Below are 21,777 nucleotides of genomic sequence, written 5' to 3' on the forward strand. Positions count from 1 at the left end.
GTAGGGGTTGTGTGATAGCTCATTTGAAAGGTTATTAAATTTTCTATTCACTAATATAAACATTAACATAATTATTTATACAGGGTGTACAAAATTTTTTTTTATTAGATTAACTTTGTTTAAATTTGACAAATAGAAGAAAAATTTTTATGTACACCCTGTATAAATAATTATGTTAATGTTTATATTACTGAATAGAGAATTAAATAACCTTTAAAATGAGCTATCACACAACCCCTACTCTTATTTAAAAAAATCATCGATTACGTCATCACGCCAAGATGGATGACGTCACTAGTATTATATATATGCCAAAAAGTCCTCATTCAAAAATGAAAATCGACCTGTCTGAGGATTTCTCTTGAAATTTGCCATTCTCGAGATAATGAATTTATGCAAACTCAAACGTCCTCACTTATACTACAGTGTCGCACCCGCTTGATTAGCAATTAAAAAACAAAGGGATTTTCGATATTTTATTGCAAAAAACTCTTCGGGATTTCATCAATCAATGTTTAAAGAATATCTACGTACCTTGGCAACATTGAAATTTTTAGATAAATGTCCGATTTAAGGTTAAAAATGGCCGATTTCGCAATTTTCAAAATTTTCAAATCGCTTATATAACAAAAACTATTAACTTAAAATCACTAAAGACGTTTTCTGTTTGGAATGATTCAAAAAACCTAAAAAAAATTTGTTCGATGCAAAAAGAATAATTTTAGGAAAAACCCCTAATCTTTCTCCTCGCCTGGCAAGGTCTTATGCTCTTCAGAATCGCCTGTCATTGTACACATTTCTTCCAAATGACTTACTCAAACACATACTTAAATTTAAACCTTACAGGAGAAAGTTTATTTTACCCCCTAAATTTGCACTTTTCGATTCACCTGGTAGATACACGTGCACCGCTGAGGCCTGCCAGGTCATGGTTTTTAGCCTTGGTGTGCTATGAATTATCACTAGAAAAATTTATAGCCTTACAGACGACCGTTAGTCGGAGGGTTCACTAGCTCTTAGACTATTAAATATTTTTAATTAAATAATTTTTAAACAAATGAACGGGGTACCGAGGGATAGACAGATTACCAGAAATACAAAGAAGAGAATATATTATATAACACCTTGGTACGTAGTGTAATGACCTATAGAGTAGAGAATTGGGTAATAAACAAACGAAACAGGTCCAAAATTCCAGCAACTGAAATTGAGTTGACAAGACGAGAGAGCAACAGAGTGACAAGAATAGATAGCATTAGAAATGAGGAGATAAAATGAAGAATGGTAGTAGAACCTCAGCTACATCGAAGAAAAACGTTTAATTTGGTATGGATATGTGAGAAGAGATATCAAAGATTTCGGATTGGAGCCCAATAGGAAAGAGAAGAAGAGGTAGACCCCGAAGATCATGGAGTGATGAAGTGGACGAGGCCATGGAAAGAAGAGACCTTAGAGACGGAGAATGGCAGAATAGAAACGACTGGAGACGTTGGCTGAAAGAAAGAAGGCGGCGACAGCTGTAAAATTCCTTATGTATTTAGATAATGTTTAACCACACTTTTCAGACTATTTTTAAATTAGCCTTTGTACTTTTCTCTGTTTTTTACATATTTGATTTAAACACAATACAGTAAACAGATCTATTTTGTCATTTAAATCCAAAAACTTAAAGTTATACACCATCATACGCAACACGCTAATAATCCGTGCTACAAAGATGCTGCATATGACGCAAATCGAATCATTTTTAAGCTAAATTAAGTAATAGCGATATCTCGAGACTTTTAAAAGCGTATTGATAAAATGAATCATGTCATTTTTTAGTAACGATTATGATAAAAAAATAATTTGTAACATGTGAGGAAGTTACGTCAAAATCATGTGGGTGTTTATTTGATACCAGCTGTATCATTACGCTAAGTACATGTAAACGCTCGACATCATAGTAAATTATGATTGGTCCATGTGTGTAGTTTTACACGTAAAGCAATTTTCTATTTGTGCAATATTATGTAACTGTGGTTTTAAATCTTCTACAATCCATTATTATTATAGCGTGTGTCAGAGAGTCTCACTTTCCTAGGTAATAAATGTCTTAGGAACTCAGTTTACTAGATAATGTCTTAGTAATTCTCTTTCTGGGAATTCGTTCACTTGGACATGTTATACTGCACGTTTTTTACAACATTCGTTTTTACCAACTTACGTTGTACGTTTAAAAGTGGTTTGTTCACACGATCTTCTTCTTAAGGTGCCTTCTCCATTACTGAAGGTTCTTAGTATCGAATGTGTGTCCATGCCTGTAGAGCCTCTTACGTTCTTCAGCCAGGAGCATTTTCTTCTTCCTGGACCTCTTCGTCCTTTCACTTTCCCTTCCATTATGAGTCGTAAAAAGTTGTATCTTTCTCCTGTGTAAATATGTCCTAGATAACAAGTTTTTCTGTTTTTTACAATATTTAGGAGTTCTCTCTCAGTCCCCACTCTTCTCAGCACCTCGTTGTTGGTCATTTGCTCTGTCCAAAAGATCTTCAGCATCCTTCGAAAAACTCACATCTCAAAGGGTTATATGTGCCCCATACTTGTAATTCCGAGAGTCCTTGTTTCCACGATACATTCTTTATATTACGATAGAAAAAAAATACTTTCTTGAACATTCGAGACTTAAAGATTAAATTATGTGGATATTGTGTATAAGTTCCCCTCATTTTCCTTGATTTTTTGGTTTTCGAAGTTTTTGTTCTCTTTTCTGACACACTCGCTCTCGGATTCTTTAGTTATTTTTTTGACCAGTTTCTTCCTTTAACTTTCTATTAAATTCTGATTTCCAGTTAACCTTTACGAGACCTATTACTTCAGTAAATTGTAGGTATTTGTTTAAGCAATCTTGCAAAAAAATCCCCATTTATGATTCCATAGTGCCACCCCATAGGAGGGGGGGGGGCGCACGCATCATAAAGAGTCATACAACTTATACACTCACAGTTGATTCTTGCAGGGTTGTTTGATAAAAATATTTACAAATAACTCGTAATATCCGACAAATTGTTAAGGGTACTCCAGTTGTCGGACACACCAAAGTTTAGCAACCTCTATATTAGGTCTGGATCCCGCGTACCAAAAAAAAGTTGATTAATAGCAAGCTGAAAATTTGTTAATAGCTTAAGGGTGTCTAGTCGGACAAACTTTGATTTATTGGAACACTGGAACAGGGGAAGTTTTAATTGTGGAACAGGTTAAAAATTTGGAACGTCAGACTACGAAAACGTCAGATGTATTTTGTCCGACAGAACTTCCAATTGATTTGTTACCCTTTCATTAAACTCTCATGCAAAAATCGGACTGCTATTACTAACCAACATGATTCCTGTCATTTGACATGTTCTTCGTGTTCCACTCATTAAAATGCCCAGTTGGTGATGGACACCAGTCTGATTTTTTGCATTAGAGTTTAATGAAAGGGCAACAAATCAATTGGAAGTTCTGTCCGACAAAATACACCTGATGTTTTCGTAGTCTGACGTTCCAAATTTTTAACCTGTTCCACCATTAAAACTTCCCCTGTTCCAGTGTTCCCATATATCAAAGTTTGTCCGACTAGACACCGTTAAGCTATTAACAAATTTTCAGCTTGCTATTAATCCACTTTTTTTTCTTATGCGGGATCCAGACCTAATGTACGAAACGATCCCCTGCCGAAAATTTTCCGAAATAAAAACGTTGTCCGATTCAAGATGAATAACTAAATAAAAAAAGTCTCATGAGGTAGCTAATCATTTTTTTAATGGTTTACCCAAGGACTATATGAATAAAAGTATAAATTTTTTTAAATTAGCTTAAATGCCTCGACAACTAAGGCCATTGGCATGTTAGAGTCGTTTTCGCAATCAGATTATCGTGTAATGTGTAGTGTATGTGTTGAGTAAATGTCTTGTTACTATGAAAAGTCGACTTCATTGTCTTTACAAAGAGACGCTAATTTTGTCCGAAAGTCTGCGGTCCCTCCGGTGATAGTAATAATTTAATTTGTTATTGATTACAAAAAAACTCTTCCTCTCTACCAAGCTTTTCATTTTCAATATAAGTTTACCATTATCCCCTTGACTATTCCCAGGCCGAAAGGTAAATACCCTCTAAATCAAACGACAAAAGTCCTTCAATGCCGTTTTCACTTTCTCTGTTGACACAAAGTTCGCAGATAAGTTAAATATAGACATTATAAAGAAAACATTTTGTTTTTTTTATTGTACGTCAATTATTATGGTACGTTATACCAGTTCTCTTTGTTCAACATGTTTATCGATGACGTATAAAGTAATTATTCAGTTTTTTAATAATGAGCGTTCATTGACTTAAAAAAGTGAATTCTAAGACTTTATGAGCACTCTGCACTCCGCCTAGAGGTTATATAAAATTAATTATTTTTACACGTTTCCAGTTATCACAAAAATAGTACCGTCGCTTCTTCAGCAAAACTATTATTAGAAAAATCTATGCAACTGAAAAATGTAAGACTCTTAATATTTCGATTAAAAGTATGCTTGATTTATAAAGCAGTTATTATTATATTTTTTCTTTTTTACAATAAATTTAAGCTCAAATGACAGATAGTAAAAAAGCAAGAAATTGATACAAAGTAAAGGAAAAAGTTGAAGAGTGTTTTCTGGGTCATGTATTCTCCTTGTTCATTGGCGCATTGATGCCTATATGGAAGATTGTCATTCTTTTTCGGTCTCTCAGCGTATTTCCTTTAAATATTCCCAGTATTTTCATCGTCTCCGTTTCTATTAGTCCTGTGGCTGTATTGGGTCTTGTTTATGATGCATACGCCATTATTGATCTTATAAATACTAGATTTCATCTCAGTGTTAATATGTCGGTTTCGCCATATAGAAATATTAAGATATCCTGCCTGTTTATTTAATTTCTGAATTCGATCTGTCACCTCTCCTTCGAGGTCTCCATAGATGGACATCGTATTTTATTTCCATTGCATACGTGTTGGATGTTGATGCCATTGATTTCTAATTTACATCGGGTTGGTTTTTTACTACTAACAACTGTTCTGGTGGTTTTCTGAGGTGAGATTTCCATTCTTCAGGTATTTAAGATGGCAATTACACGCCAAAATGATACAAAGAAGGAACTATATTAATTTTAGAGTTAAGCTCTAAGCGAAAATTCCCAGATTTAAGTAATTACAGCTCTACGTGAAGATATCTTCAGGTTTATCACACACTCTAAAAGTAATATAAAATTATATAAACGCAAACTTGCTTTTTATAGCCTCTATTATAGTGCTGGATCCCTCGTACCAAAAAAAGTTGATTAGTAGCAAGCTGAAAATTTGTTAATAACTTAACGGTGTCTAGTCGGACAAACTTTGATGTACGGGAACACTGAAACAGGGGAAGTTTTAATTGTGGAACAGTTTAAAAATTTGGAACGTCACAATACGAAACCGTCCTATGTATTTTGTCGGACAGAACATCCAATTGATTTGTTACCCTTTCATTAAACTCTCATGCAAAAATCAGACTGCTATTACTAACCAACATGATTCCTGTCATTTGACATGTTCTTCGTGTTCCACTCATTAAAATGCCCAGTTGGTGATAAACACCAGTCTGATTTTTGCATGAGAGTTTAATGAAATGGTAACAAATCAATTGGAAGTTCTGTCCGACAAAATACATAGAACGTTTTCGTAGTCTGACGTTCCAAATTTTTAACCTATTCCACAATTAAAACTTCCCCTGTTCCAGTGTTCTCGCACATCAAAGTTTGTCCGACTAGACACCGTTAAGCTATTAACAAATTTTCAGCTTGCTATTAATCAACTTTTTTTTTTCGTACGCGGAATCAAGATCTATTAATTCTGAGCAGTAGTTGGTGTTTATTTTTTTAAATCGATTATTTTTATAGAATTTTTTGGATAGTTCTCTATCTTTCTGATATTTATAATGGTAAATACATGCCAAAAATGATACAAAGAACGATCTATATCGATTTTAGGTTTTCAGAACTATGCGTAAAAGGCTCAACGGTTTAAGTCATTACAGCTCTAGGTGAAGTTATCTTCATAGGCGTAACCAGGATGATCCTAAGGGGGGGGGGGTTACAACTACCTGAAAGGGGGAGGGGGTTACAACTACTGGAAGGTCTCTGAGGGCTATGGTTTTAAGCGTATAGAGCTCAAGGTACATCCCAATTGGGGGGGGGGGGTTATAACCCCAAAACCCCCCCCTGGCTACGCCTATGGTTATCTTCAGATGTATCATTCACAGCCCGCTTATACCCTTAATATAAAAGATTGTATATAACACCAAATTTCTTTTTAATAGCCTTGTAAATAGGGTATTTGGCAACGATAATTCCATATAAGTCAAATCGGTTTCCAATCGATCAATCAAATTTAAATAAGTGTGTTCTTAATTTAAGAAGGTTAAAGAAGATGATACAATCGTATCACAGATAAAAAACAATCGTCTAAAGTTGCCCGGCATTGTTGTACAAGTAGGTTGTCTCTAGGCGAGAAAAGCAACCTTCAGATCTACATGAAGATAAATTTGGTGCTTTCGTTGAGCTATCCCAGCTATAAAACTACCAATTTTACAAGAAAGTAATAAAAAAGAAATATTATGTAATATATGTGTTTGATATTGATTTTGTTAAATAGATATAGTGTTGGTTTGGTAACCATTGGACTGCAAAGTATAAGACCCTTGTATTGTTATGCCGACAATGCAGTAGATGTAAGAAAATAAAACTAAAAAGTATATCCATAGTAGTGATTAGTTAAATGGAAAATTAGATAAATGAAATGAATCTGCTCTTAGATGTATAAACTATATCGATTCAAATGAAAGACATAATAGACACAATCGAAGCCAAAAGACTTAACTGATCTGGACACCTTCAGAGAATGACTGGAAAGATATGGCCAAAAAATAGAAAAATGGACTAAGCCTACTAGAAGAAAACTAGGTAGACCAAGACAATCCTGGAGAGAAGATGTCAAAGATGCAATGACCGCTAGAGATCTAAAAACTGAAGATTGCTTCGACAGAAAACGCTGGAAATTAGGATGCGAGAAGCGGCGCCAGCAGTAGAAGCCTCGCTTATTATAAATGAAAGCAGTGACCGCAATTCTCCAACATTCTTTCTACCCCGGAAATAAGTGTTAAATATAGCTCAATAAACAGATCTGATATAAAATAAATTATTTTGATTGTAAAACTGTGTAATGTAGATAGAAAGTGTTGAAACACATGTAAGTAAAGTAAAACAAGATTAATTACCAGTGGTTCGCACAGAAAGCTAGATAGGCACATACCGGAACAAATACTCCGGCAAACTACGATACAGAGGCAATCAAAACTAAATTCCCAAAATATTTTTTCGTGCTATCCATAAAATTTATTGTAATGTGTGTAATAAAATGCAAATTGCTCAATTAATTTACCTCATATTCAGCTATAGCAGATTTAACAGTCAGATCAGCCATGATATTCATCCAAGGGATATTTTCGAAAAGTTCTTCCGAGCTAGGAGGGATCCTTTCAATTCTATCCTGGCAGGAATTCGTCCTTTTCAATGCCTGCCGTTTTGTAGCCGCCCAGATCTCATTAGAAAACAGCATTTTGCACCATACACTTTATCACTACTATACAGTTTCTCTTTTTTAATATAAAACAGTTTTTTTCTAATAAACACAAAATATTTTTATTTATAAATAGCACTATCAATGGTAGAAGTGGTAGTTATAACAATTAGCACATGTATCCAATGTGGAAGTCTGTCTTAAACTGAACTCGGAGCGCAACGAGAGCCAGTTAAATACGATGTGTTTAGTTTTTCCGCGTAATATATTTTTTGATTACTCGGAATAGTAGCAGCGCGCAGTTTCGGTGCCACGACTTTGTGTGTACACGGTTAGACAAAGCTTTCGCTATCATACATTTTTCGATGTATCAACGACCGGCTGAATAATTGTAACAATGAGGAGTCCGGCAAGACAGCAGGATCGGCATTTACTGCTGAATTTTGCCTTTTAGTGCTTTCGTCCTCTCTATGAAATTCAAACAAGAAAATAATGATAATAATGGGCAGCTTATTCATTATTCTTCTTCTTTTGTGTAGACATCCGTCTGTTTTTCAATGTGTTTCCAGTAAGTAGTCCAGGAACCGAAGCTTTCACCTCGAAATTTTTACAGAATGGATCGATTTGCTTGAAAATTTGAGAATGAGTAGTGAATAGTCCAAGGATCAAAATCTATATGATGCCGAAAGGCGCTTTTACCATTGGGGTGGTTGCCACCCCATCTCGGAGGTGGAAATTTTTTATTATATTTTGACTACAAAAGTTGATAAAAACATTCATTCTAAGCAAAAAATGTTCTATGCATTTTTTTTGATAAAATTAATACTTTTCGATTTATTCGAAAATCATTTCATCTAAAATTGGTGGAGGTGGTAGTCAAATCAATGGGCGCCGTAAAAAATCGCCCGTGTGGCTAAAGCGTAAGGCCACGGGGCGATAATTTACGGCGCCGTAACAAATTGGGCACACGGGCGATTTTTTACGGCGTCGCGATAATTTACGGCGTCCATTGGTTTAGATGAAATGATTTCATCTAAAATTGGTGGAGGAGGTAGTCAAACCAATGGACGCCGTAAATTATCGCGCCGTAAAAAATCGCCCGTGTGGCCAAAGCCTTAGAACAGTAGCGCTGTAAAATTAAGCGACAATAAGCGCTGTAAAAAGCATGGCCACACGGGGATGTAAATTACGGCGTGTCGCGCGAGATGAAAATACAGGTTTTTGGTCGTTGTTGTGCCTAGATAAGCTTCAAATTTCGTTCAGTACACTCTTGGGGTTAATTTTTTGTTGCATGCACTAGGCGACGGCTAATAAAATGAATTCGTCCCTTCGTTTGCGACACGACGCCAAAGATGAGCCCGTTCGATGTTGCTGCGCGATATTTTACAGCTCAGCCTGGTCATCTACTATTCTCACCGTGGAACCCATTTTCGCGCTTATTTTTACGGCTCTTAAGGCGACGTAAATTATCGCATATGTGTTGTTATTGTATATTGTTTTTCTCCCATTTGGTATTCTTCTTTAGTTTTTACTTTTTTTATTATTTCATCCATGACAGCTTGAATAATAGAAGATTGTCATTATCCCATTGTCATTTTAAATTCGCTCAGTTAGTTCTTCATCTACTTTTACTTTTATTCTGTTGTTCTGGTAGATATTTTGGGTCGTTTTAACTATTCCTAGAGGTACCTCTCTTGCGTACAATACATGGATAACGACCTTTAACGGACCTTAACAAATGCCTTCTTAATATGGCTGCACATGGATTCGCTCCCGGGTTCAGGTAGGAAGACCTAACCCTTCGGTCTTAACTTAACTTTCGGGTATGAGTTTCGGAGCCAACTCGTGTACAATAAAAGTGGTTTTATAGGGGTTGGGAGCGAATCCATGTGCGCCGCTTAATATACACGAAACATAAATATGCCGTTATGTTGTATTCTAATGATTTCTCTTGAACTTGCCTTATTATGTAGTGTCAGTGCATGATCTTCCCGATCTAAAACCTTATTGTTCTTCTGCCAATGTTATAGTTTCATTCTGTTAAAATATTAATATTAGTAATGTAAAAATATTTGTAATAGCAGCTAAGAGAGATAATTGAAAAAAAAATCGGAGTAGAGATAAAATAAGTAGTAACAAGATGGAAATACCACTTTGAAGATAATACACTGAAAGACAACACAGATAAGTCAATAAACGAGGAAGAATTAAAAGAAGTAATAAAGTCGTTAAAGTGGTTAAAGTATGGAAAAGCACCCAGACAGCTAGACTGGATAGAATAATAGAAACCATTAAAACATGGATAACAAATATTATTAAAAAATAGTAAATAAAATATCGAAAAATGAAAATATCCCGGAAGATTGGATAGTGCCCCTAATAGTATCCATGTCTAAAAATGGAGATAAGGGAGAATGTAATAACTACCGAGGATTGACGTTGCTATGTACATATTATGTGCTATGTTGCTTAGAAAAAGTAATAAACCAAAGATTAATAATAATGACAGAACATACACTAGGCGAAGCAGAAAGTGGATTTAGAAATTACCAGAGAACGGCAGTTCTCGCCAGTGGCGCACATCCACACTCCCCTACACGCGACACTATATATACACCAAATTTTCGATTTTCTAAATCTGACTGAATTGAAAATTGGGCCAACTCCCATCTTAATGTCCAGGAAAAGACTCACCCATTTATATTTCAACCATCTATTTTGGTCCACGGGTGTGGATTTTACGGCCCTTCCTATTTAGGGTCTGTTTTTCGTTCTCGTCGCCAGAACTCCCAAAAACTTCGAAAATTTAACTCCGACCTTTGCGGCTTCTGATAGTACTGATCATTACCTTTCTAACGTATGTCTAATTTTGAAAATCAGTTATACTATTCAAAAGTTACCGAGCTCAGAAATATGACTCAATTTTTATTTAAAAATGGGAAAATGTTTGTCGATATGTATGTATTATTGTGTTTCAATTTATAAATCAAAGATAGAATAAAAATTTAATTTTTTTAATATAACGCGGGCACATAAATTTGATACACCCTGTATATTGATTTGTAAATATTTATTAGAAGTTATCTTTCACGCAAGGTGGTTTCTCCTTAATGAATTTTTCAATGAAGAATATTAAAAACATTTTTGTAAATAAAAAGTGAAACGAACATTTATTTAGGATTATAATTTTAAACCGATTGTTTATTACGGGAAAGGTAGAAGCCATAGGTAATTAGTTCTTAGAAAATTAAGGTAAAGAAAGTTTGGAATTTTAATCTCTTTTTGTTTAACCCCGAGTAAATTTTGTAGAATTTCCCGAAAGTAATTATTATGATGGTAGGAATATTTTTGAAAGTATGAGTGGTTTTTTTGAATTAAAAAAAAGAATGGGGAAGAAGAAATGTCTCTGATTGGTTTGGCAATTTGGAATGGGAAGGAGAGAAGGTTGAATTTTCAGATAGTTTTGTAAAGAGGGATTATTGTGTTACCGGCATTCGAGAAGAGCAGTCAAAAGTTTTCGTGAGTAGTTCAGAAGCAAGTACTAGTGGTTGTTTTGATAGTGAGAGTAGCTGAAAAGTGGAACGAGAGACAAATCAAATCGAGAAGAAATACCTATTTGATTCTTTAAAGTCCAAGAGAGTAAGTTACAAGAATTATCGTTATTAAAATTATTTGTGACACCAAGTAAAAAAGATACTTGGGTCTCAGGAGATTATTGTTGAGAGAAAGAGAGGAGAGAGTTTTGGAGTTTATTGAACGAGTACTGGCAAAAAGAGGCCTGGCTTGTGTTTTGGAGAAATAGTTGCTGGTATCCTGCTGGATTGTTTGCTGAGAACGGAGAGGGCTTTGATTGGTAGCCTAACATAATCAACAAGGAGGAGCTGTTTGGGTCAAGAGGAGACATCATTGTGTGTGAATCAAAAAGGTCAGTCAATAACCTATGTGATAGATTTTCTTTATAATCAGAAGTTAATTTTTTTTACGTAAAAGCATATGCATTTAAGATTCCAACATTTCAAAAATTTAATAGAAAGTATAAGTAATTTGCAAATACCAAATTAGTTTGTTTAGCTTGTTTTTTTATTAAGGGTATCAAGAACAAAGCGATAAATATTTGTTTCAATTAGATTAATTTATATGGTAAAAGTTTCTCTTGGACAGTTATGCCCACATGATTTAATTGATAAATTTATAGAGCATTGCTTTTGATAATAAAGGTATTTGTATGTGTTTATTTATGATTTTTCTATTTATTTCCTTTTCCTATTTTATCCCGATAAGGATCAACTAAGAGATACTGAAGCCACGAGAAAGGATAAGTATAACCTAAGAGAATTTAATTAAATTTTTTTTGACAAAAGGCACCCTGAGATTTTTTCTTAATATTTTTAGGTAGGATTTGCGTTAATTACATAATTGATCAAATAAATAATAATTAATATAAAAGTAATAGAAAGCAGATCATAACAGTATGTATGTGGAAAAGTTAAACCGATCTAAATTTTTTTTCTGTGTTTGAAGAGGGGGTCAGGGCCGATTCAGAACCGATGTAATTTGTGACTTTTGACTACCCATAAGGCAGCTATAGGACTTGGTAGGTACAAAACGGCATATTTTTTGGGGGATATATCTTCGGTTCAAGAAGAGACAGGAGAACCGCAAATACACCAAATCAATAGTATTGAGTTAAGCTTTCAAACGGTGTTTAAGCCGCCAGGATCAGACATACACACGGCTCAGTATAGCCGAAAAACTGAAAAACTAAACTTTGAAAATTTTGGTTTTTCGACAATTACTCAAAATTTCAACCTACGAATTGCGCCAATAACTGAGCGTTTGTAAAAGGACTCTAGGCGAATTTAACGGTGTATAATTCATAGCCGAAAAATTCGAATTTTTAAGTTATAGGCTTCATAAGTATGATCAAATTTTCTTATGAGAAAAATGATTTTTCAAGCTCAATAATTCCTGTAACAGCTTCAGTTATCATACTTAACCTTAGATTCATCAGATACTACTTGTCAATACGTTGCAAACTCATGTTTAGTGATCAAAATCGGTTAAGCCGTTTAGAAGTTATTAAGCTACAAAAGTATAATCCAATGAACGATTATTCCCTAAATGGTTTATGTAGTTGTAGTGGTTACGACCAGTGGCGTAGCGTGAGTGTCAGCTGCCCGGGGCGGAAGACAATTTTGCCGCCCTCTTATTTAGGTATTTTAATTTAATGTATTCTATACATTACATGCATTAATTATAGAGAACTTTTCGGCAAGAACAATATCATTATTTTGCATTATGCAGGTTAGATTTTAAATAAAAAAGTTTATCTATGTTTTACAATCACGATTATTAATTACAAAAATTATTTTACTTTAACCAATTAGATAAATTGATATAACTTAGGTACCTATCACTTAAGATCCTACACATTAACGATCGACAATATTAAATAAAATCAGTTTTTAATTAGAACTAGAACGATACTATAATGTTATATTTTTATTTTTATTGAAAAGTAATATGAGTATTTGTTAGAATTAAAAACAAAACTTCCGTCATCAATTAAAAAATTATACGTCTACTTTTTTAAGAGCATCAAAGTCTTTTATTGCACCGTCAATGTCTATCTCATCACACACCTCTTGCTCAATAGACAAAATAGCCAAATTATTTAGTCTTAAGAGTACTCATTCTCGATCTTAGCTGGCTGACAGCTGGCATTGCTTATAGCAACTGAAAAATATTCGGAACATTATTAAAATATTGGGCAGAGTATATTCCAGCTTGGATTTAACAATAAAAAATAACAATCAATTTATTTTCGTTGCCTGTAGAAGCAATGAATGTCCGCAGTCGAAGTCTTTCCAGCTTGAAATCCTGCTCGTCAATTTCGTCAGATGCATGGTCTAGATTACATTTAGTGTTGTGTGGATCTAATAATATAGCCGGCGTTAGTTAGATAAGCAAAATTATCCGTTAAATTCTGTAATTGTTGAAAACGCGCACGAATTTCTACAATAACTCTATCTAACGAAGAAAACAGCTTTCGTCTCAACTCACTTTCACAAGACAAGTTAGCATCTCTAGTTCCGTCATCAAAAAAATGCTTTCTTGTTATGCGCCTCCCAGGTTTTATGAAAATTCCAAGTTCTTCACACATATATTTTGCATAACCCATTTGCCCATTCGTCCCTTTTCTCTGTCAATATCATCTGCAAAGCATTTACTTTCTGAGCGCACAATCTTATGTTAAGTCCCCTTGTTTTTAAATATTTTTGTGCATCATTCATTTCATGTAGCACCGGTTGCCCAAAAAAACAAAGAAAGGAAAATGACTGCATCGAAACTAGTAAAGCACCTGCATCTGTCCTAGTTTTAAGCTTTCACCTCACCTGCCTCTGTCAGTTTTTCTAAAGTGACGAGAATGTCTTTGTAATGATGCCAAACCACATTTACGGCATCGCCTTTTGCACTCCACCTCGTGTCTTGACCCCTTTTTTGCCTTTAGCTGCTATCAGAACTTCCCAACGACGTGTCGATGAGGAAAAAGAATAGCAACGTTCTAAAGTGCCGAAAAAAGTTACTGAATCAGGCAGCGTGTAAACAAACTAGGTTTAACGAATGATTTGAGCAAGGTACGAATTCAGCTTTAGGGTTTATTTCTTGACTTCTTTGCTGAACTGTATGTAACCAAAGTAATTCTCGCTGATTGTTATTCATAAACGGGGAATTGTTGTTGGCAGTCGCTACAAAATATCATTCAAAGTAATGGAATTCCCCGAATTCGTCACAAAATAAGTAACGAAAAATTCCATGTTCCTTTCAATCGGTCCGAATTTGTAGTTGTGATAGAAATATAAAATGGTTCAAGTATTTACATAATACTTTTATTATTTACTGTTAAATTTTGCCGCCCCTAAAAAGTGCCGCCCGGGGCGGGGCGCCCCTGCCGCCCCCACTACGCTACGCCACTGGTTACGACGCTAAACTTGATCTGGCAACGGGCAATTCGAGTTCATTTACCGGCCATTTCAATATTTTTTTTTCAATCTATTTCGAATAGAAAAAAATCTAGTGTACATTCGATGGACACTAGATCATTTGGAATATAATGCGACAAAGGCGACTATTTATAAAGCTTAACGTGTAATCGAGAAACATTGTATTTAACTTCATACATTTAATTTATAAATAACTTTGAAAAACTCCTGATACAAGAATAAAAAACCGCTAAACGCCGTAAAAATGAGTGGCGCATACAATATTCCAGCTACAAAAGATCTGATATGAATATTACGTGGCGCGAAAATGTATTTTCATTTTGATGCAAAACAAAATTCTAGTTTTATTTTAAAAGATTTTTCCATAATATTTGCTAAATTTGAAGTAAAACGCGCCACAAAAGAGTAACTTTGAATTTTGAAACTCTTTTGTGGCGCGTTTACTTCAAATTTAGCAAACATTATGGAAAAATCTTTTAAAATAAAACTAGAATTTTGTTTTGCATCAAAATGAAAATACATTTTCGCGTCACGTAGATAATATTCATATCAGATCTTTTGTAGCTGGAATATTGTATGCGCCTCTCATTTTTACGGCGTTTAGCGGTTTTTTATTCTTGTGGCAAGAATATACAGGATCATAATCAAATAATATTATGTGAAATGTCGAGTACAAATAGGTTTCAATGTCAATAATGTTTTTAAAAAATCACAGATTAAAATCTTTATTGATTTATATTAAATATTATTGGCAAACAAAAATATTATATCGATAATTATATAATAGGTATTCGTTATCACATCTTATCAAACGAGAAAATTCCTGTGTAAATAAACGGCATTGTATTAGATACATCGTAGTTATTGCATAGGAATTATTTCTCTAATTGGAACAACCTATTTTAAAATGTTAGAACTTGCTAATTCTTATCTTAATATGCTTTTATCTAATTAGGCTGAAAATTTGGACCTTGATCCAAATTCAGTGATTGCCTTTCATTATGCTGTATTATAAAATTTACACAAAAAATGCATTTCGCCATTTGTAATGTTGATAGTGTAGTTTTACTAGCAATTTGGAAGATAAGTCTATATGTTTAAATAACTCTTTGTTTATATAAGCTAACATTATTGTAAACAATAATGGCATATAAGAGTTAACATAGTTATTGTTTTCTAATCTGTTAAATACTCTTAATCTTCTGCTCCAAATAGATAGTTATCTTAAAAAATGACACACCTTCTTTTACCATCCTCATTTTTAGAAAAAAATCGTTAAGGGAAGTCATAGGAAGTATGATACGAGCCGGTAACTGTGTTTCGGAGACCCTGTCGTAGTGTGCATCGACACTAGCTACTAGAAACAGGCTTAAAGATGAAATTTGAGCCGAAGCCATAGATATATAATACTCTAGATTGCGCCCTGCGATCTAAAAATGGGTGACGGTTGCGACAGAGATAAATGTGCGTATTTGGTCGGTAGTCTCTTTCTAATTCAAGGGGAGTATCGATGACGTCACTATCCTACTCTATTGAGTGTTATTTAAATGTTTTGACAGTTCGAGCGGATGGCGACGAGAACTGGTCTTTGGTCTTTGGTCGTGGATAATCGTGGTTCGAATCCCATACCAATATTTACTTTTTTTATTTTTAATTTAATCAATATTGCGTTTATTAGATATTATTACATCTCTAAAATAAATCCATGCAAAGAAATATATAACAAATAAGAAAAACTGTGTAGGTACCTATAGATTTTTAGAAATATAAAAGCCAATGTTATTTTTTTTTAATAAGTTAATGGTAGAATAGTATAAAGTAATTGTTAAAAATATTCGTAAAAAATTACCAATAATTAATATCAACATAATGTACTATGGATTTATTAATTGAATCGGTCATTTCAAAAACAACACGAGTCACATATTCCTAATTTTACAGAAGAGCAAAGAAAACTAACTATAGGTATAGTCGAAAGATGGATGAAATGGATGACATCAAAATTCAGAGTTATATTGTAGTTTTGTTCCTAATGTTTTTACTGGACTGGTGTCGTTTTTGCACACAACGTTTATCTTAACGGAGTCTATTCCTCTCAAAAAGTTAGTTTCTGAAAATTGTGGACTTTGCTGTTTTTGAAATGACCGATTCTTTTTAAAAAAGTAGAAGCAAAACAAACAATATTCACATCATTCGAATAAGGACGAATTTATATTAATAACGAATGACTTTTATTTTACTATGCAGTTCACAAATTATGTATTCCAATATTAACTTACTATACATACATTTATTATCTGCTAGATTTACTTAGGTCCATTTTTCAGATGTAAAAATATCTAATAAAGGCAATATTGATTAAATAAAAATAAAAAAGGTAAAGTTGGTATGGGATTCGAACCACGATTATCCACGTCCGAAGACCAAAGACCATTTCTCGTCACCACCCGCTCCAACTGTCAACACATATTAATTACTCGATAAAGTGGGATAGTCACGTCGTCGATATTCCCCTTAAATTAAAAAGAGACTACCGACCAAATAGGCTCATTTATCTCTGTCGCAACCGTCACCCATTTTAAGATGACAGGGCGCAATCTAGAGTATTATATATCTATGGCCGAAGCATGCCCGAAAGGATCTCCCCGGCAAAAATGCCATACGAAACTATTATTATTATAGGTAGTGCAAAAAAAGTGCAGGTAGTTTCAACGAGTATAATATGCCAGATCGTTTTTAAACTAGGAGGAGTAATTCAAATTTACCGCGCCGAAATGCTTGTTTATAATAATTGGTCCAACCGCAGGCAAGTTTACTCCACTAAATTAGGAAATTTTGACACTACTGACATTTATGAAATTTTGACACTATTGACATTTAAATTCATAGGTTAATTAAGTTATATCGGCAATTTTTTGTGTTATAAACAAAAAAATTTGTTGATCCTGAAATGCATATAACAGCGATTTGTGAAGATTGTCCATTCAATCTGTTAAGTTGTCCCATACACTGGATTACCGTCGAAGGCCGACATGGTCAACCAAAAAAGAAGATGAATTTGGCGATTTTTCTAGTGACATTATTGGGCGTGAATCGGTTTTTTTGAGATTGCTCCTCCTAGTTTAAAAACAAGGGTATAGTAAATTCGGCATTAACATAAATATCAATAAAAAATTAGCAGTTTTCATGTATTCTACCAATACAGTGATGAAAGCGCTAATAACCGGCAAAATAGCGCAAAAGATGGACAACATAATACATTGCGAAACAAAAAGAGATGAAACTAGTGGAGGTGGAAATGATAGTTATAAACGTAGGTATAAATTAACATTACATTACATAGTTTCCCACCTTTAGACGTCTGTGACAGGAGTATTTTATAAAATTCTACTGTCACAGTGACAGTTGTCATACTCCTCTGATACGTCTAAAGGTGGGAAACTATGTAATGTAATGTTAATTTATACGTTTATAACGATCATTTCCATCTCCACTAGTTTCATATCTCTTTTGGTTTCGCAATGTATTATGTTTTCCATTATGTCTTCCATTATATTATGTTTTTCATTTTGCCGGTTATTAGCACGCTCATCACTGTATAATGTATAATAGCAACTTAACAATAAACCACATACTGAAAACTTTGGTTGAATGTATTTTGATGTATATTGATGTCAATCAAATTAAGGGTAAAAATATTTCAACAATGGGGTGCCACTTTTTTTTGTCAATGAAAATGATTATGCTATTCAAACTAGAAGAATTAGAATATTTCCTGATTTTCCTGTTTTACGTATAATTATATGCACCCGCGAAAAGCAGAAATTCGAGAGAAGGGTATAAAAATGAGATAAACAATCCGCAAAGAAAATATACACTAATTACTGCAGAGAAAACCTACTCCAGTAATTTAAATAACAAATCACGCCATGTTTAAAAAAAATTATATACAAAAAAGGTAGGTATAGAAAGGTACAAAATTGCAGATGCTTATGCATTAGATTGAAGAAAGAGACTAAAGAATAAAAACTTAAACCAAAAAATTAAATTAACCATATAAAGACTCCCATTCTACCAGCGCTGACATATTGGTAGGGGAGCCCAAGCGGGGATTTTTGCAGTTACTCGAGCGCGTCAGATTATTACATGAGAGAAACCTTGTACCCTGAAAATGTATCTCTACCATATATTGGCTCTTAATGCAGGGGAGTTCGTTAAGGGGGGCCGAAAAAAAATCTACCCTTAGAACAACTCGAAATCGTCAGATTAAGATAAGGTAAGTTAAGTACATGCAAAATAGTGTATATTTCAAAAATCTGATGATTTGAGCGGGGCATGAGGAAATGGGTGAGTCCCAAAGTTTCACAAGAGAAAAGCGAATATTTCGCGAAATGGACGACAGATTAAAAAACTAAAACATACGTGCACAATATTTTTCAAAAAACTATCGAATGATACCAAACACGACTTCCCACGGAGAGGGGTGGGGGGTAAATTTAATATTTTAAATACGAATCCCGCGATATTTCGCGAAATGAACATCAGATTGAAAAACTGAAAAATACACTTCAATATTCAATATTTTTGAAAAATCTATCGAATGCCACCAAACACGACCCCCATGTAGGTGTGGTGGAGGGTTACTTTAAAATCTTAAATGGGAGCCCCATTTTTTATTGCAGATTTGGATTCCTTACGTAAAAATAAGTAACTTTTATTCAAAACATTTTTTCGAATTATAGATGACGCTATAATCTAAAAAACGATTGTTGGAAATGGAAAATTAAATTAAAAAAATGGAAAGGCCCCACTAAAATGGAAAACTTTACTTAACTTTTTCTGGTTTTTGGACCTACTTTTCACATCCCAATAGGTCCCCATAACGCTCGAGTGACTGCACATTTAGGTAGTTAGGATAAAATGGAAAATTTAATTTACAATTAAAGAAGTTGAAAATTCCAAAATCGATTTAAATCTGTTAGAAACAGAATACTATAAGAAATATAATAAATACAGGAATAATAGGTAAAGGAAAGACGTAATATCCTTCGTAAGATAGTTGCCTGTAGAAACTATAACTAGGGGCTGATCCAAGACTGGTGAGGAAAGTTGGTGTAGACGAGGATGCAAGAAAAACGAGTTAAGAAAACCACCAACGTTTGGTAATGGGCAAGAATCACAATCTAAACTTGGGGGAAAGGTCTAGGGTCAACTAGAGCTGTAGTATATAGTAGAAACGGAACTTTGTCAGAATGCGCAAAACTGGCATATCAATATTCGGTCTAAATCTTTGAGAAATCTGATACGGCCTCTTTGAAGATAAGAGCTTGTCAATATTTTAACATTCCATTAATCATAAAAATTAGTCATTAGTAGTCAACTTGCATATTAGTGCAGTTAAAATTATTAGATGATAAAATATTAAGCAAGATTAATTAGACATTTTTTTGCTTTTAAGGACAAAAAATGCAATTTCATTAACGAAACCGAGTTCAAAATTATTCTGCACATCATTTTTGACACGCTATTTATTTAAAATATCTCATTTTTGTTGGTAAAAAATATATTAATTCGTCTGGACTAAATTACGGTTCTATTGAACTTGGTATTATTTTTCTCATCAGCATCTTTCAGTGCGTCACAGTTTTTCGATTTCTTTCTAACGCATTAAATTGTATGTGGCAGAAAAAAAGGCACGTCGGTGATAACAGACATTTATAACATTTATTCTAGTTGTCGATAGATTACGCTATAATCGAAAAAAAGTTATTTACGAATTATATAATAATCTACGAATATAATCTGTACAATTTATAAGACTACAAATTAAAGAAAATACCATTTTATAAATGCAATAAACACAATTTATTTGTTTTTATGCCAAAACTGCAAATAAAATGTGACAACTGTCAGATTTAACTAAAATGTCATGTTAGAATAAATGTTATAAATGTGTATTATCACGGACTTACCTTTTTTCTATCATTTGTGACGCACTGAAAAATGCTCATGAAAAAGACCATACTCACACAATGTTGCTAGACTGAATTTTTATATATTCGTTAAAATTTTCTAACCGATCTCCGCACGTACTATTGGGACCGTGCAAGTTAGGAAGAGTGACACCTGGTGTCATAGCTCAGCAATATTTGTAGTACTTTTAATTATATTGGCCAATTATATCAGTCCTGGTTACTGGATAATTGTCAAGACATAGCCCAAAAACGAATAAGAAGAAAAGTAAGATTGAGGTTATGTTATTAAAAGGTAAACATTATATGGAAATCCACTCTTTTCTTTGTATTAATTTGTGCTTAGAAGTTGGAAACGAATAGAACTTAAATTGACAATTTATTGTTGTATTTTTACAATGTTTAACATATCATTTGAGAAATCCCATTTTATTCAATGACAGTATGTATGAAATATGTCAATATGACAATTTCAATTGACAATATGAATTAAAGAAAGTTGCAAGATTTCTCCGCTACTCGTTCCTCGTATCCTCACCAAGTACTTGCACACAGCGAATACCGGTGACGACGACAATGGTGAGGTTGGGAACATTGTAATTAAAATTCACTTATTCACAAACAGATGAATCTTTTTAATAAAATGATGGAGAATAAACCATTTAGAAAATAACTAAATATGAGTCCGACCCTGACGCAATTATCTCGATGATACTCCATGACGAGATTCGAAAATAGTTTGTCCTGGGTTTTCCTTTTGTCTGAAAAAAACTCTGCATCTGTTTTCCTAATAATCGCGTCAATCAGATGCTACTGTTCGCGAAAATTTTCGAGTGAGTACATGCCGCATACCACGCTTTTAAGTGTCTAGTGAGTCATATGATTTACAGTTATATAAAAAACGATTGTTTTGAGTTTGTTTTCTTTTCATGATAAAATTATACATTGCTCAAAATAATCTTTTGAATTTATTCGAATATTAAAATAAATTCCATCTGCACGTATACGGAAACCTCCTCCATTTATTCACTAATTCGGAAATTACAACCATTAAAATCTTAAAACGTTTACCTATGCTGCCTATTTTTTTGTACGAAACTATAAGTACTGGTCTAATTGCGATTTGATAATGATTTTATCTATACGCACAGCAGGCCGCTAAAATCAAGGAATTTTTATAAAAACACGTTCGATGTTACAA

The 21,777-nt window shown here is 33.8% G+C and overlaps 1 protein-coding gene across 9 annotated transcripts in view; it reads right to left on the minus strand.

The window, feature by feature from the left end:
* LOC114327290 (cAMP-specific 3',5'-cyclic phosphodiesterase) overlaps positions 1-21,777 on the minus strand; it is a 1,080,669-nt gene that overhangs the window by 18,969 nt on the left and 1,039,923 nt on the right. The window contains exon 1 of one of the 9 annotated variants that reach the window (XM_028275860.2): positions 7,463-7,822. The exons of the other annotated variants lie outside the window; for them this stretch is intronic. Within the exon in view, the coding sequence (XP_028131661.1) occupies positions 7,463-7,639 (177 nt within the window). The 5' untranslated portion in view covers positions 7,640-7,822. Of the gene's footprint in view, positions 1-7,462; positions 7,823-21,777 lie in introns of those variants that run through there. 9 annotated transcript variants of the gene reach the window in all.

The sequence above is a fragment of the Diabrotica virgifera genome, chromosome 3 (assembly GCF_917563875.1).
Source record: "Diabrotica virgifera virgifera chromosome 3, PGI_DIABVI_V3a".
In the NCBI taxonomy this organism is placed as follows: Eukaryota; Metazoa; Arthropoda; class Insecta; order Coleoptera; family Chrysomelidae; genus Diabrotica; species Diabrotica virgifera.